The sequence below is a fragment of the Capricornis sumatraensis genome, chromosome 1, assembly GCF_032405125.1.
Source record: "Capricornis sumatraensis isolate serow.1 chromosome 1, serow.2, whole genome shotgun sequence".
NCBI lineage: Eukaryota > Metazoa > Chordata > Mammalia > Artiodactyla > Bovidae > Capricornis > Capricornis sumatraensis.
This window is the reverse complement of record NC_091069.1, coordinates 68,371,682-68,389,377: the sequence shown is the minus strand read 5'-3', so window position 1 is coordinate 68,389,377 and position 17,696 is coordinate 68,371,682. Positions and strand designations below refer to the sequence as shown.

General features: G+C 38.3%; 1 protein-coding gene across 1 annotated transcript in view; it reads left to right on the top strand.

The window, feature by feature from the left end:
* CFAP36 (cilia and flagella associated protein 36) overlaps window positions 1-17,696 on the top strand; it is a 30,098-nt gene that overhangs the window by 9,097 nt on the left and 3,305 nt on the right. The window contains exons 4-7 of the mRNA XM_068977407.1: window positions 5,228-5,342; window positions 9,003-9,090; window positions 10,931-10,982; window positions 16,350-16,452. Of these exons, the coding sequence (XP_068833508.1) occupies window positions 5,228-5,342; window positions 9,003-9,090; window positions 10,931-10,982; window positions 16,350-16,452 (358 nt within the window). The remainder of the gene's footprint in view (window positions 1-5,227; window positions 5,343-9,002; window positions 9,091-10,930; window positions 10,983-16,349; window positions 16,453-17,696) is intronic.

The following is a 17,696-nucleotide window of genomic DNA, read 5'->3' as shown; positions in this document are numbered from 1 at the left end:
AGCGCTCAGCCTTCTTTATGGTCCACTCTCACATCCATATATGACTACTGGAAAAACCATAGCTTTGACTAGACAGATCTTTGTTGGCAAAGTAATGTCTCTGCTTTTTAATATATGTTGTCTTGGTTCATCATAGCTTTTCTTCCAAGGAAGAAGCATCTTTTAATTTCCTGGCTGTAGTCACCATCTGCAGTGATTTTGGAGCCCAAGAAAATAAAGTCTTTCACTGTTTCCGTTGTTTCCCCATCTATATACCATGAAGTGATGGGACCAGATTTCATAGTTACACTTTTTTCCCCCTTAGTCCTTTGAATCAATAGAAAGGCTTTCACACATCATTTCTATAGGCTATGCTATTGAATTTCTGCAAATAAATAATCATTATTCTTTTGAGAAGTAAAAGGAATCTATATCTTTTCTTTAAAGTTCTATCTTTATTTGTATAGAATTGTATACAATTCTTTAAGTGTTTGATAGAATTCATCATTGACCCAGGCTGGGCCTGGTGCTTTTTGTTTTGGAAGATTACTAATTATTGATCCCATTTCTTTAATAGATATAGACTTATTCAGATTGTCTGTTTCTTGTGTGAGTTTTAGCAGGTTGTGTTTTTTAAGAAATTGGTCCATTTCATCTGGATTATCAAATTTGTGGTCATAGGGATGTTCATAAAATTCCTTTATTACCTTTTTAGTATCCATGGGATCTGTAGTAGTGTCCCCTTTTGCATTTCTGATATTTTTAAATTTATGTCTTTTTTTGTGTGTCTCATGTCCTGGCATGTGGAACCTGCCTGACCAGGGATTGAACCAATGCCTCCTGAAATGGAAGCACAAAGTCTGAACTACTGGACAACCAGGGAATTCCACACACCCACCCACTTTTTTTTTTTTTAACTTAACCTGGCCAGAGGTTTCTCAGTTTTATTTATTTTTTAAATAATTAGCTTTTAGTTTTGTTGATTTTCTCTATTGATTTTCTGTTTTCCAATTTCATTATTTCTTCTCCAATTTCTATTATTTCCTTTCTTTGGATTTAATTTGCTCTTTTTTTAGTTCCTAAGGTGGAAGCTTTGATTGTTGATGTTTGTTATTTTTTCTTTCCTAATATATGCTTCAGTGCTTTAAATTTCCTTCTAAGCACTAACTTTTGCTGCACCCCACACATTTTGGTAAGTTGTATTTTCATTTAGTTAGAAATAATTTTAGAGATTTTCTTAAGACTATTTCTTTGACCCATGTGCTGTTTTAAAGTGTGTTTCTTAATCTCCCAAGTATTTTAGGTTTTTCTAGCTGTTGTTCTGTTACTGTTTTCTAGTTTAATTCTGTTGGGTCTGAGAGTCTCCTCTATATGACTCCTGTTCTTTTTAAGTTTATTAAGGTGTGTTTTATGGCCTAGAATGTTGTCTATTTTGGTGAATGTTCCCTGTGAGCTTGAAAAGAATGTATTTTTCTGTTGTTGGAAAAATGTCAATTTGATCTAGTTGACTGAAGGTGCTGTTCAGTTCAGTTATTTCTTTGTTGATTTTCTGCCAGCTGATTCTGTCCATTATTGAAGTTTCCAACTATAGTAGTGAATTCATCTGTTTCTCCTTGTGGTTCTATTAATAGAGCAGCAGAAATGCATGAAATCACTTGTAACTTCAGGCTAAGTATGAACATGTTTGGAGGTTTTTAAAACTCATTTAAGTCAGATTCTGAAAGACTCAATGTTCATATTTTTGTCAATGTGCTTTATTCAAACATATATGACACCACATTTATTTATTTATACCATTTATTTCATAGTCTTCTTTCAAAGTAGTTTGACATTTCAATTAATTTAAAGGATACTTAAGATTGTTGTTGTTTTTAAACCACTTGCTAGCTTTTTGGAGTAACTCTTGTATTTAGTTTCTCTAACTACCCTTATTGGAAGCTCTTAGGCAAAGGGTGTTCCATTTCCTTGGACCAGTGTAGCCCAATTGCTGTACAGTTGTTAGGTTTAGCACACCAGTTTGATATTTAATCAAAAGGCCCAGAAAATTACTTTTATAGGACTTCTTAGTTTAAAAAAAATGCTTTCTTACACTGCTCAATTCTAACACCTAGCCAGAAAGTTACTATATTTCCTTCATTCTCAAATGAAAATTTTCTATCATAAATATCTCATCAATGAGAATGCATTTTGTAATTGATGGCATGTTATAATTTAATGGATAGGGTTTTTTTCTTTTCTTATTGGTACATGAAATAATGGTTTATTTTCCTAATCTATTGAGTCTTAGAATTGACAAAATACTCTATTATTATTGTTATTATTATGCTAATTTTCAGGTGAAGAAACTAGTGCCCAGAAGTCTAAATGATGTATACGGAATCAAACAACTAACTATGGTTAGGCTCAAAGTAGCCTTTCATATCAGGGGCTTATTTTTTCCCCCCATTGTATCAATAGTTCTCAAACTTAAATGTTATAAGAATTATCTGGGGAGATACATGGGTACCCCTTGTCCAGAAATTTAGATTAATTACGTCTAGGGTAGGGCTCAGGAACATGCATTTAACAGTCCTTCTTTCCTGCATTTCTTATAAGGGTTAAACATACCCTTTGAGAAGGCCTGCATTATATGTTTAAGGATCAGCTCAAATGCAGACTTGCTGATAGCTCTAGCTGACAAATGCCATCAGTAGCAGTGCCCTTCAAGTGTTTGTCAGTGATGAGGACAGAGAACTTGATATTACTAATAAGTCTAAGAAGACCAAGAATAATGTTATGTGGTTGTGTAATCCCACAAAGGTGCCCTGGCAGATCAGATATACTATGCTATTACAGAGGCTGGCTACAGTTGTCTTTATTTATATATTTTTTATTTTTAAAGGAAATTTAAAATAAAAAAAAAAATTGGGGTTTAGTTACTTTACACGGCTGTGTCAGTTTCTGCTATACAGTGAAGTGAATCAACCATAATGAATACATACCTGTATCCCCTCTTTTTCTGGATTTCCTTCCCATTTAGGTCACCACAGAGCACCCCAGAGTTCCCTGTGCTACACAGTAGTTTCTCATTAGTGGTCTATTTTATACTCCACTTGTCTTTAATACTGCTCAATGGGCTGTAACTTTCCGGTAAACACCGATGAAGCCTATTTGCCATCCCCTGCCCTTGGCCTTTTGAACAGTATATGTGAATTTAAAGGACAAGAAACTTTCTTTTTTTCCTACAGTTGACTCCTTGTAAATGTCACTACTTTTGCACTTTATTTTGTTTGACTGTATTGCTTTTGTCTAGCATGTGAGCTGGCTGCTGCTGGAGGGACTCCTTCCTCTTTGCTTAGCACTCTTTGATGGAACATTTGTTGCGGTGTGTCTGTGACATCACTGCTGCCTACCTGGTGAACAGTAGCACACCCTTGGTTGCCTCTGTATGATTCCTGTGGTCAGCTTTTTCATGAATGTCATGTAAAGCTTGAAATAAGGTTTAGTAAGGTGAATAAGGTCTGAGTGTTTTCTTTTGGGTTTTCCTACATTTCAGAGCTTATTCTTCTTACTGATTAGCTTGGGAATTTGTTTGCTTTTTTACATAATAATAGTTCTCTGTAGCTAAGGAGTGTTAATTTGGGTGCTCTAGGGTAGATGAGGAGGACATGACAACCCACTCCAATATTCTTGCCTGGAGAATCCTCTTGGACAGAGGAGCCTGGCAGGCTACAGCCTATGGGGTTGCAAACAGTTGGACACGACTGAGTGACTAAGCACAGCACAGTGCAGGGTAGATACTGTTATTGTTTCTTAACTTATTACACTTCAGTTTCATCTAGAAAAAGATTTCACATAATTTCTGTCTCTTTCATGAAACTTTTTGCCTATAGGACTACTCCTGTTGTGTTCTCACATTATTCCTACCATGTTACACTTATTTTTCAGACTCCATTTTTTTTGGCATTTCACTCAGTTCAGTCTCTCAGTCGTGTCCGACTCTTTGCAACCCCATGAACTGCAGCATGCCAGGCTTCCCTGTCCATTACCAACTCCCAGAGCTTGCTCAAACTCATGTCTGTTGAGTCGGTGATGACGTCCGACCATCTCATCCTCTGTCATCCCCTTCTCCTTGTGGCTTCAATCTTTCCCAGCATCAGGGTCTTTTCCACTGTCAGCTGTTCACATCAGGTGGCCAAAGTATTGGAGCTTCAGCTTCAGCATCAGTCCTTCCAATGAATATTCAGGACTGATTTCTTTTAGGATTGATTGGTTTGATCTCCTTGCAGTCCAAGGGACTCTCAAGAGTCTTCTCCAACACCACAGTTCAAAAGCATCTTTTCTTCAGCACTCAGCTTTCTTCGTAGTCCAACTCTCACATCCATATATGACTACTGGCAAAACCATAGCTTTGATTAGATGGACCTTTGTTGGTAAAGTAATGTTTCTGCTTTTTAATATTTGCTGTCTCAGTTGGTCAGCTTTTCTTCCAAGGAGCAAATGTCCTTTAATTTCATGGTTGCAGTCACCATCTTCAGTGATTTTGGAGCCCAAGAAAATAAAGTCTTTTACTATTTCCATTGTTTCCCTGTCTATTTGCCATGAAGTGAATTTTGGCATTTATTCTTATTCAGTTTGGCAGTTTTATTAATTTAAGGATTATTTGTAGTTACTGCTTTATCACTAAACAGTAAATTTCAGGTGGTTGTTGTTTAGTCACTAAGTTGTGTCTGATTCTTTTGTGACCCCATGGATTGTAGCCACCAGGCTCTTCTGTCCATGGGGTTTTCCAGGTAAGAATACCTGGAGTGGGTTGCCATTTCCTCCTCCAGGAGATCTTCCTGACCCAGGGACTGAACCCACGTTTCCTGGATTGGCAGGAGGATTCTTTACCACTGAGCCACCAGGGAAGCCCCAAATTTCAGACTGACAGAATCTAAACCAAATAGTTATCATTATTTTGACTGAAAAACAGATTTATATACTGAAGTGGTAACTTTAAAAGAGTAAGACTCATTCCCGTGTTGTTTATCAGAGTTGCACAGCACTGGCTCATTTGGAAAATGTGTCACTGTGTGGGAGGGGTTGGAAGACCAGCCTCTTGAGAACCCTACTTGAAAGGCTTTTAGAAAAAAATCATAAAATTGTCCTTTTGAGTCATCTAGTCATAAATAATAATGCAGCATTCTTGAATTAATGCACCTTTTGCAGTGGAAGTGATTTGAGTGTGTGGGAAATAGTTCTGTAACTTCCTGACTTCTTTCCACAGGCCATTTTGCAACCTGTATTGGCAGCAGAAGATTTTACTATCTTTAAAGCAATGATGGTCGAGAAAAATACTGAAATGCAGCTGCAAGCCATTCGAATAATTCAAGAAAGAAATGGTAAAAGGTTGAATTTAGAAATCTAAGTGCTAAATGAATTTTGTTTTGGTGTTAGTTTTAACTAATATGATCTTAATGTTGCTGCTTTGTATAAATTTATTTCAAGTTTGAAAATCTAAGACTGACTTAAGAACTATTAGAGTGTAAACTTCCTGATAACCAATTGGTTGACATCTCGAAGAAAGCAGAGCAGAATTTGAGTTGATGTTTTAGGTTTCAGAGAGCTCGGTTTTTCTGCTCAGCCATCATGTTTATGAAAGTCAGTATTTTTGAGTGGTCACAGTTACAGTTACTGTTGAGTGTACAGTTACTTTTTCCCTCCTGGCTTATAGAAGACAGTGGTTCTAAAGCTTTAGTGAGCAATTAGGAGCAGTTGAGGGCTTGTTGAAACACATGCCTGTGTCCCAGTTTCTGACTCAGTAGGTCTGGAATGGGGCCTAGTACTTTGTATTTTTAACAAGTTCCTAACTGATGCTGAAGCTGCTGGTCTTGAGGTAGCACTGAGAACTAGGACAGTGGGCCGATAGCATTATGACACCATAAGGTGGAAGAGAAAACAGCTCACAGTCCTGGTGACCAGGACTTAATTCTCCATCTGAACTCAGTTTTTTCCTAGCTCTTTCTGCTTTTCTTCCCTTCCTGTGTACTTGAACTCTACTTGACATCTTGATTCAAAACGTCAGAGTTTCTAACCATACTTCTTGTTACTGTACTATCTCTTTTTCAACCCAGATGCATATCTAAGTTTCCGATTTTGGACTCTAGTGACCTTAATACCTGTGTGTTCCTTTGCTTAATAGATTGCCACAGATATTCCTTATCATGCCTATATACTCTCTAATGGTTTGGCAGTGAGGCCTTTTCTTTGTTTATTTCTTGAGCATATTAGAGCTATAGTTTAGTTGTACTATTTGCTTTTAAGGGTCTGGAATATGCAGCAATAGGGCTTTTGTTGTTACGCGGCAAACATTAGACTGTTGGAGGGTCTGTTGTGGGTTCTCCTCTCATTTGTCTGAAGTGAGTAAAGACCACACCCCTAGAGCCAACCACCATCATATCTATTCTCTAAAATGCATTTCACAGCAGGAAAGACTGTTGTCCCTGATGTGGAGATAATACCACCCTAACCCTTAACAATGCTCGACACTGAACTGCAGCTTTTGTGTAAAGTTTGGAAAACAGTCTCTTTCTCTTTGTTTCTCTACCATGGTTTGCTTCATAAGATCCTTTTCTCTTGTGTTTTCCTGCAACTATGCTTTTTATTCTGACCTATAGGATAGAGAATCTGAATAATTACTTTATGCTATTTCACATTGCTTTAGGGGACCTTTTGATAAAAGAAATAGGAAGCTTGATAATGGCACTCTGCAGTCTTTAGAATTTAACTGGAAACAAGGAGATTTTAATTAAAAGAGAACAGGTAACCATAGCTTGTATCAGCTGGGTACCTCAAGTTGCCATTAACAGAATACCTCAGGGAAAATGGCCTAAGCAATCATCTCACAGAACCAGAAGTAGAGGAAGGGAAGGAAGACAGGTCCAGGCTTGGTTCATTTGGTGGCTCAGCGATGTTTTCAAGGACCCTGACACTTTCCCACTTTTACTCTGCCATTCTCAGGATCTTCTCTCGTGATCGCACTCGAGCATCATCGAGTGCACACTCAACAATAGCTCAGGAAGAAAAGCGATGCTTCTTCCTGTACGTCTCCTTTTATAAGCAAGACAACACTTTCATAGAAGCCCCTTAGGAATTTTCCTCTCAGGTCCTATTGGTTAGGATTGGATTCACATGGCTTTATAAACCTGTGGCAGGGGGAATGAGACCATGGTGATTGGCTTAAATCATGAGTCACTCTTATGGGGTGGGGTTGGGCCCTGCCTTTAAGTACTTGGCTGCCTGGTGGCACCCCACTCCAGGACTCTTGCCTGGAAAATCCCATGTATGGAGGAGCCTGGTAGGCTGCAGTCCATGGGGTCGCTGGGAGTAGGACACAACTGAGCGACTTCACTTTCACTTTTCACTTTCATGCATTGGAGAAGGAAATGGCAACCCACTCCAGTGTTCTTGCCTGGAGAATCCCAGGGACAGGGGAGCCTGGTGGGCTGCTGTTCATGGGGTCGCACATAGTCGAACACGACTGAAGCGACTTAGCAGCAGCAGCAGCAGCAGCAGCTGCACACAGATGGCTTCTATTAGCAAGAGAGGACCAGGGGAATGATGTGGAATGCTGCTGCAGTCAAACTGCAGGGTGGGACAGTTTGCTTACATTTAAACAAAAACTAATGCTTAGTTTTTGCCACAGAACTTTTAATACTTGTATTTAAGTATCTCACTTAACATAAATCCAGGATTGTACTCAAAACTGCAGACTGTTTGTGTGAGAAAAATTCAAAGGCTCTCAGAGTTCTGGTTGTATCTTATCAAAGAATTTGGGGCAAGTGCAAATCAGAGCAATATTTTGATGGTTTTGAAGTATTGCACACTGTTGTTTTATTCTTTCCTTAGTTTTTAAAATTTTCCTTAGAAAATCAATAGGAGAATACTAATTATATAGCTTTTGACTAAGCAAAAATGCACTTAAGATCAGTGGGTTATATAGAAGTCCGTTTTCTGGTTGTGATACTATACTACAGTTTTGAAAGATGTTTCATTGAGGGAAACGGTAAAGAGTGCATAGCATCTCTGTATTATTTCTTACAACTGCATGTGAATCTGCAATTATCTCAAAATGAAAAGTTTAATTTTAAATGTACTTAAACATCAAGGGCATTAGAATAATAAAGCTACTTTAATTTAGAACAGATCCAAAATCCCATCATCATATATGGATAAAGAAATGAAAGGTAAAAATTAGGGGATATACTGTTTACGTTTTGGGAATATACTAATTATAGATAAAAGCAGAACACTTATTACCATCTACCTGCTTATCAGGAAGATATAGGTAATAAAGTAAATTAAACCAATACTTAAAATTACTTGCTGTGAATTGCTCTGCCTTGGGCTAAAGTTGGTACTGCCCTAGTTTATGGTTATTAGCCCACTATCTGAATAGAAGGTCTGAGAGCAGAGACTGTTCTATTCATATTTATATTCCCCTTAAGTGCTTAGCACCATGCTTTTATGCATGTAGTAAGCTGGGCTGTTTTGGTAGCATATGTTGTAGTATGAATGAAGAGTGTTAACATGCTGTTTCAATTAACAAAGTATTTTATATTTTGCTTTGTAAACTCTTTTCCCTTTTTAAATTATACTTCTGAGAGCATAGGTTCATTATTAGGAGCTTGTTAATTTCATTGGTATGTCCTGTGTAGTATATGATTATGGAAGACAATAGATTATATTAATTAATTTCTATTATCATATATTATTATTATTATTTGAAACAGACAATACATGGTTACCAAGAGTCATTTCTAGGTACAGTTGTGAGGTTTTTTGTTTTGTTTTGTTTTGTTTGTGGAGCTGATTCCTTAAAAGAAGAAAAGGTTGAAAAGACCATAGTTAAAAAGATAATAAAACATAATAGCATAAAACATCTTTTTTAAGTGATAGATCTTAATAAACTACTTGGTACTTCTTGATGAACTAGAATAGTGAGAAATAAAATGTTTTCAGTTGAGTTGATGTTCTCCTGTGTGATCTCTGGTTTTGAACAGGTGTATTACCTGACTGCTTAACAGATGGTTCTGATGTGGTCAGTGACCTTGAACAGGAAGAGATGAAAATCCTGAAAGAAGTTCTTAGGTATCCTCTTTAATTATTTGAATGGATCATTAATAACATTGCCATATGATCTGTACATAAACTTTTTACCCAAAAAATACTGTGTACTAGTAAAATATCTAAATTCTTTCCTAAAGACCATGAACATGATTTATCGTTTTATTTGTTATGACTATGTATGTATTACATTTCTTAATGGACATATCAGCCCAAATAGGAGGGTCTTCCTCCACTCCCATCATGGGCCTAGGAAACTAGCATCAATGGAAATAAGGTGTGGTGGATGCAGCCTGATGCTTGGAAGGGCTGTGTGGCCTGAGCTGAGCAGGAGACTGCATGGCTTCTGGATCTTGGCATTGGAGGAGGCTCATGCCAGGTGTCTCATGGTAGGAGGCTGGACATCCAGGCTCCACAGACCAAATAGCTGACTATTTGCTGACTTATCTATGGGCTTCCCTTGTGGCTCAGCTGGTAAAGAATCTGCCTGCAGTGTGGGAGACCTGGGTTCGATCCCTGGGTTTGGAAGATCCCCTGGAGAAGGGAAAGGCTACCCACTCCATTATTCTGGCCTGGAGAACTTCATGGACTGTATAGTTCATAGGGCTGCAAAGAGTTGGACATGACTGAGTGACTTTCACTTTCTTATCTATTATGTGATTGTCAGACCAATGCCTGGCATGAAATGTGCAGTCCAGTAAAGGGGATTTTTTTCCCCCTAAAGCCTGTTGTCCCCTGACCTCTATGGGAGTTTGAGAAGGGAGGGGCAATTGCAACATATAATATTTAAGTCTATGGGGATGTATAGGTTTAAGGCAAAAAGATTCCTACAGCTGCTGTGTCCCCTGCAGAGTGGAACCTTGGCCTTTAGGGGCCCTGGCTCTCCATTCTAACCACATACGTGACAATCTTATAGCATCCTATAGCATCTTATAGCATCCCACCTTCCCAACTTGTCCGCAGTTCCAAAGCAGGAGGGGAGGTGGTTAAAAGGATGGGCCTAGTGGGAGTTTGTGGCAGGAGCTCTAGGATTTAGTCCTTCATTTCAGGGGATTTGAGTGAGGGTGGGGAGGGAGGCAAATGTGTGGGTGAACCTAGGCCTTTGCTGCCATGTCCTCCTTTCCTATGTGCCACGTAAGGGTGTATAGGAGCCTGAGACAACACAGAGAGCTTTGAGTTTAGATTGGAAGAGTTCAGGATATTTGGTAATTGGTTTAGAAGACACTTAGTTTTGACTTATACTGGTTGCTTCTGTTGGTTGATTGGTGGTTTGAAACATGATCAGTATTGTACTTTTAGATTTTATTTTCTGTAAGCTTTTGGTGGGGGTGTGCTACTGTATAAACAGTGGAACTTAGTTATGGACATGTAAGACAGTTGACTAATTTCCTAAATCAGATGGTCTTTGTGAGCAGTTTACAAAGGTGATAAGGCTTTGGTGTAAGGGCATCAGGAGAGCTTTGTGATAGCTCATCTGCCTTGGAAAAACTAAAATGAGGAGAGAAATGGATCTTATCAGGGGACATGTAACTGATCTGTCTATAAAGTAAGAGATCAGAGTCCATATTCATGGAATTTGCCATTCAGATTTGGGTTTAGAATTTCAAACCTGCTAAATTTTGTTCATCTAGGATCCTTCACACAGGATATGAGTAAACCTGTAGCTAACCATATTATGCTGTTTATGTCTGTGTAAATCTTTCTCGATTGTAAGCTGCTTTAAGTGAAGCCTGATTATTTCCATCTTTGTTTGCAAAATTCCTTTCACATATTGTACGCTTTGGTTAGCATGTTGCTTGTTGAATATTTGTTCTTTGACCAAAAGAGAAAGTTTACTTTTCTGCTTTATTTTTGTGTATTTCAGAAAATCAAAAGAGGAGTATGACCAGGAGGAAGAAAGGAAGAGAAAAAAGCAGGTGCCTATAAAACATACTAATATAAAGAAGTATTTCATTGCTGTTATCCGTTAAGTTCACACCTAGGATTTCTGTTCAAGTTTAAGCTTAGGTGAAATGACACAGTTCCTCAGAGTATTCATATTTTCTTGGCAGTTCTGAGCATTTATACTTTTTTATTCACTTTATAATTCATCCAATGACCAGCCTTTTAAATTCTCAGTGAAGAATGAGATTATTCACTCCAAAAAAACTTAATACTATTCATATTTGGGGGAATTCTTAATAGAAATGCCCCTTAATTTTATCAATAAAAGAAGATTAAGAAAATGTTTGACTTCCCCACTTGCCTTGATTCCTTTACTGTTTTGAAACAGCAGCTGCAGTTACTATTGAGGGTCCCCATAGACTTTAACATTGCCAGCTTGAAGCAGAATGACTCCGTTTCACATTTCCTGATGTACTGTTCTTTCATTAAAAACTTCTTCCCTAAAGTGCCTAATTCTTCCTAAGGAAAAATTAAACATGTATCTGGTTGAGGTGAGGGAAGCTAATATTTATTTTTTCCTCCCCCCTTTTTTTAGCTGCCTCTCTTTCCACATTTTCCCAAATCTCCCCAAAGGGAGAGGGAAACCTAATATAAACTAATTCTCAGTCACTTGATAGTCATTTTCCTTTTTTTTCCTCAATCACTGTGATTCATGCTTATATCATTTACTGTCTTTGAAAAAACCTATTTTACTCCAAGGTACCCAATGAAGAGCAGAAGAGAGATTTTTAGGATTTACAGGGGATTTATTTCTCTTTGACTAACTATCCTTTCAGTAAGTGGAGGTGAAATTCATAGATAATACAATTTTTTAATATAAGAATATAGAACAGAAACTATTCAAAACTGGTATCAGTAGACAGTAGTATTGGGAATTCCCTGGTGGTCCAGTGATTTGAACTTCATGCTTTGACTGCTGTGGGCCTAGGTTTGATCCCTGGTCAGGGAACTAAGATCCTGCAAGCTGCATGATGTGGCAAAAAAAAAAAAAAAAAAAAAAGACCATCTTAACTTTCTGATTTATAAATAAACTATATCAGGATTCTTGAATATAATATGTTTTAGGGGCATGTGAATTTTTCTTAGACTTTTTTTCAATGGGAATTTTCAAACACACAGAAGTAGAGCTGATAATAATTTCAGTCCTCGTGTTTCCATCACTCAGCATATATAGAGACTTAAGACGTAGGTATCCATGAATTACCTAAAAAGTTACATGCGATTGGATTTTCCTGTTTTTATGGGAAAATGAATTATTTTACTTAGTTCTTTCCAAGATTTAAATGATTTCTTTGGTTTAAATGCAGCATCTTATTTTAGAAATGGAAATACAGGCATACCTGAGAGATGTTGTGAGTTTGGTTCTAGACTACTACAATAAAGTGAAGATAATAATACAATAAATCACAAATTATTTTGGTTTCTGAGGACATATAAAATTTAGTTTAGACTAAACTGTAGTCTTTTAATTGTACAATGGCATTATGTCTGAAAATTATGTACATATTTTTATTAAAAATTATTTTATTACTAAAAAATGCTGACCATCATCTGAGCCTTTGGTAAGTTATAATTTTTTTGCTGGTGGAAGGTCCTGCCTCTATGTTGATGGCTGCTGACTGACCAGGGTGGTGGCTGCTGAAGGTTGCGATGGCTGTGGCGGTTTCTTAAAATAAGACAACTGTGAAGTTTGCTGCAGTATTTAACTCTTCCTTTCATGAACAGTCTCACTGTAGCATGAAGTGCTGTTTGATTGTATTTTACCCACAGTAGAACTTCTTTCAGTATTGGAGTCAGTCTTCTCAAACCTGGCTGCTACTTTATCAACTAAATTTGTGTAATGTTTTAAATCCTTTGTTGTCATTTCAATAGCATCTTCCCTGGGAGCAGATTGCCTCAAGCAACCATTTTCTTTGCTTATACCTAAGAAGCAACTCCCTGACCCATTAAAATTTTGTCATGAAATTACAGCTATTCAGGCACATCTTCAGACTCCAATTCTAATTCTGGTTCTGCTGTTTCCTCCACATCTGCAGTTACTTCCTGCACTGAAGTCTTGAACCCCTCTTAAAGTCATCCAAGAGGGGTAGAATCAACTTCTTCCAAACTCCTGTTAATGTTGTTATTTCTACCTCTTCCCAATGAGTCACAGAGGTTGTTAATGGCATCTAAACTGGTAAATTTTCTCCAGAAGGTTTGCAATTGCCTTTGCTCAGATCCATGAGAGGAATCACTATCTATGGCCTCTGTAGCCTTCTGAAATACATTTCTTAAAGAATAAGGCTTGAAAGTTGAAATTACTCCTTGATCCATGAGCTGTGTGTTGTTGTTGCTCAGTTGCTCAGTCATGTCTGACTCTTTGCGACTCCATGGACTGCAGCACACCAGGTCTTCCTGTCCTTCACCATCTCCCAGAGCTTGCTCAAACTCACATCCTTTGAGTTGGTGATGCCATCCAACCATCTCATCCTCTGTCATCCCCTTCTCCTCCTGTCTCCAGTCTTTCCCAGCATCAGGGTTTTTTCCAGTGAGTCGGCTCTTTGCTTCAGGTGGCCAAAGTATTGGAGCTTCAGCTTTGGCGTCATGAGCTGTGTAGCAGACATGAAGACAACTTGAATCTTGTACCTCTCCATCAGAGTTCTTGGATGTGCAGGTGCACTGTCAACGAGTAGTAATATTTTGTATAGAATCTTTTTTCCTTTTTTGGAGAAGTAGGTCTCAACAGTGGACTTCAGATATTCAGTAAACCATGTTGTTAACAGATATGTTATCATCCAGGCTTTTGTTCTTCCACTGATAAAGCACAGGGAGAATAGATTTACCATAGTTTTTAAGGGCCTTGAGAAATCTGTATGCAGGACAGGAAGCAACAGTTAGAACTGGACATGGAACAACAAACTGCTTCCAAATAGGAAAAGGAGTACGTCAAGGCTGTATATTGTCACCCTGCTTATTTAACTTATATGCAGAGTACATCTTGAGAAATGCAGAGTACATCATGAGAAATGCTAGGCTGGATGAAGTACAAGCTGGAATCAGGATTGCCGGGAGAAGTATCAATCACCTCAGATATGCAGATGACACCACCCTTATGGCAGAAAGTGAAGAGGAACTCAAAAGCCTCTTGATGAAAGTGAAAGAGGAGAGTGAAAAAGTTGGCTTAAAGCTCAACATTCAGAAAATGAAGATCATGGCATCAGGTCTCATCTCTTCATGGCAAATAGATGAGGAAACAGTGGAAACAGTGACAGACTTATTTTTTGGGGCTCCAAAATCACTGCAGATGGTGAATGTAGCCATGAAGTCACCTTGAAAGGAAAGTTATGACCAACCTAGACAGCGTATTAAAAAGCAGAGACATTACTTTGCCAACAAAGGTCCGTCTAGTCAAGGCTATGGTTTTTCCAGTAGTCATGTATGGATGTGAGAATTGGACTATAAAGAAAGCTGAGTGCTGAAGAATTGATGCTTTTGAACTGTGGTGTTGGAGAAGACTCTTGAGAGTCCCTTGGACTGCAAGGAGATCCAACCAGTCCATCCTAAAGGAGATCAGTCTTGAATGTTCATTGGAAGGACTGATGTTGAAGCTGAAACTCCAATACTTTGGCTACCTGATGTGAAGGGCTGACTCATTTGAAAAGACCCTGATGCTGGGAAGATTGAAGGCAGGAGGAGAAGGGGACGACAGAGGATGAGATGGCTGGATGGCATCACTGACTCAATGGACATGAGTATGGATAAACTCGGAGTTGGTGATGGACAGAGAGGCCTGGCATGCTGCAGTCCATGGGGTCGCAAAGAGTCAGACAAGACTGAGTGACTGAACTGAACTTAAGGGCCTTATTATGCATTAGCCTCTAATAAGACAGTGTGTCCTTTGAAGCGAAGCTTTTAAGCTGGGCATTGACCTATCCTCACTTGCTATGAAAGTCCTAGCATCTTCTTCCAGTGGTAGGCAGTTTCATCTACATTAAAAATCTGCTGATAGTGTTGTTGTTTTAATCACTAAGTTGTGTCCGACTCTTTTGCAACTGCTTGGACTATAGCCCACCAGTTTTCTCTGTCCATGGGATTTCCCAGGCAAGAATACTAGAGTGGTTTGCCATTTCCTTCTCCAGAGGATCTTCCTGATCCAGAGATTGAACCTGTGTCTCTTGCATTGGCCGACAGATTCTTTACCACTGAGCCACCTTCATTAATTTTGCTGGTGAGATCTTCTGGATAGCTTGCTGCAGCTTCTACATTAGCACTTGCTGCCTCACCCTGCGCTTGTGTGTTACAGAGGCAGCTTCTTTTCTTCAATCTCATGAACCACCCTCTGCTAGCTTCACACTTTTCTTCTGCAACTTCCTCACCCCTCTCAGCCTTTATAGAACCTTGCTTTGGATTAAGCTTTGGCTTAAAGGACTGTTGTGGCTGGCTTGTTCTTCTGTCCAGACCACTAAGACTTTCTCCATATCAGCAGTAAGGCTGTTTCACTTTCTTATCTATCTTGTCCATTGGAGTAGCAGTTTTAATTTCCTCAAGAGCTTTCCCTTTGCATTAACAAGTTGGTTAACTGGTGCAAGAGGCCTAGCCTTTGATCTGTTTTAGCTTTCAACACACCTCCTCCCTAGACGTAATCATTTCTAGCTTTTGATTTAAAGTGAGAGACCTGTGACTTTTCTTTTCACTTGAACACTTGGAGGCCGCTGTAGGGTTATTAATTGGCCTAATTTCAGCATTTTTGTGTCTCAAGGAATAGGAAGGTCTGAGGAGAGGGAGAGAAGGAACAACCAGTTAATGGAGCAGTCAGAACACACACAACTTTCATCTGTTAAGTTCACTGTCTCATATATAAGGATGTGATTTGTGGTGCCCCCAAACAGGCACAATAGTAACATCAAAGGTCACTGATCCCTGGTGATATGATAATAAATATGATAATGAAAAAGTTGAAAATATTGCAAGAATTACCAAAATGTGACAGACACAGCGAGCAAATGCTGTTAGAAAAATGGTACCTATAGACTTGCTTAATGCAGAATTGCCACAAACCTTCAGTTTGTAAAAGAGAAAAAACAAAGAAACACAGTATCTAGTAAAGACAGTAAGTTGAAGTGCATTAAAATTAGGTATGCTGTAAATCAGTTTTTGGCTGCTTCAGGCATATCATAATACTGGTAGTATTATTATTGTATTTTTTAGATAATTTTAAGTTAAAGCATCAGTTCTGTGGTGCTCAGTCTTCTTTTTAGTAGACAGTAATTTTTGAAACTAATATGTTTGAATCTGTTAAGTAGTGAATTATTCAAAATTAATCTAAAATATTTTCTAAATTGTGTTCTTGATTCCTGAAGTTATCAGAGGCCAAAACAGAAGAGCCTCCGACGCAGGCCAATGAAACGGCAAAAATGAATAATTCCCAAGGGGATGGTGAACATTTTGCACACCCAGCATCAGGTAAGGTTGAAGTGTACTGAAATTTCTGAATAATATGAATACTTAAACACTGTAAAGAGTGTGTTTTTTTCTCATACATGCTTCAGCTTCAAAAACCCTGTGAGGGAGTGTTCAGTGGCCATTGGTGTTTAATGCTCTTTGTGAATTTAGCTAAAGAGTTTGCCTGTAGGAGATAGTCAGCTGACAGAGAGGGCGTAGCCCCTAAATTTCTAAGTGGAGCTTGGAACCCAGAGCAGTGAGCAAAATTCCTTGGGGGAGCCCCTAGCCTGTAGGCCATGACTACAGCGTTCAAGGTATGGTCATGTAACATTCGGTACTTTCTTCCTTTATCACAATCAGATGATGTGTGGGAGTTAGCAGCTGAACATGGAAAGATAATATTAACTTATTTTCCTAGTGAATTAACAGTAAATAAAAGTTACCCAGTTTGTTCAGAAATTTAGTCTTAAACTGTCATTGAAACTAAAATTGAGGAGACTCCTTGTGGGAAATGTTAGTGGATGATCTTGTTCAGTATGTGGGAAACCATTTCCAATATATGTATCCTGATTTGTTGTATAAGAAGACAGGTAATTCTGAAGCAGAACTTGAATATGATGATGCATTTAGCTCATTTTTATTTTGGATTTCTACATTTTTTAGATACATGTCCTTTTCCCAATTTAAAAACCCTGTAACTCCATGAGGTAGATATTATGATCCTTACTTTTATTTTTTTAAACAAGAAATTCAAGGAAGTTTCAATTTAGTTCAGTTCAGTCGCTCAGTCGTGTCCGACTCTTTGAGACCCCATGAATTGCAGCACGCCAGGCCTCCCTGACCATCACCAACTCCCAAGTTTAGTGATGTCCAAAGCAACTGAACTCTTAAATAGTGAGACTGTGACTTCCTTTGGTCTTCTGACTTCAAGTCTTGTATTTTTCTGCACTTTGCAGAAGTTTTATAATTGAGATAGATAGGTTTGATGTTTATCAACTATTTTAAGGAACTGTATTCTTAGTTGATGGGCATGTGAAACAGAAACATGGGCATGGGCATGTGAAACAGAAGCAGGTTCATAAAGTTATCTTGCTTTTTGATTCTTAGCAAATCTAATACTTTTTTGTTTGCACACCCTGAGTAGAATAACCTCATTTGAATTATGTCTGTAAAAGTACCTGCTTTAGATTTGAGTGCTTTTAAGATTTGCTGGTCCAAATTTAACTTTTTGTTTTGTATGGACCTAAGCACACGTAGGGGCTTCC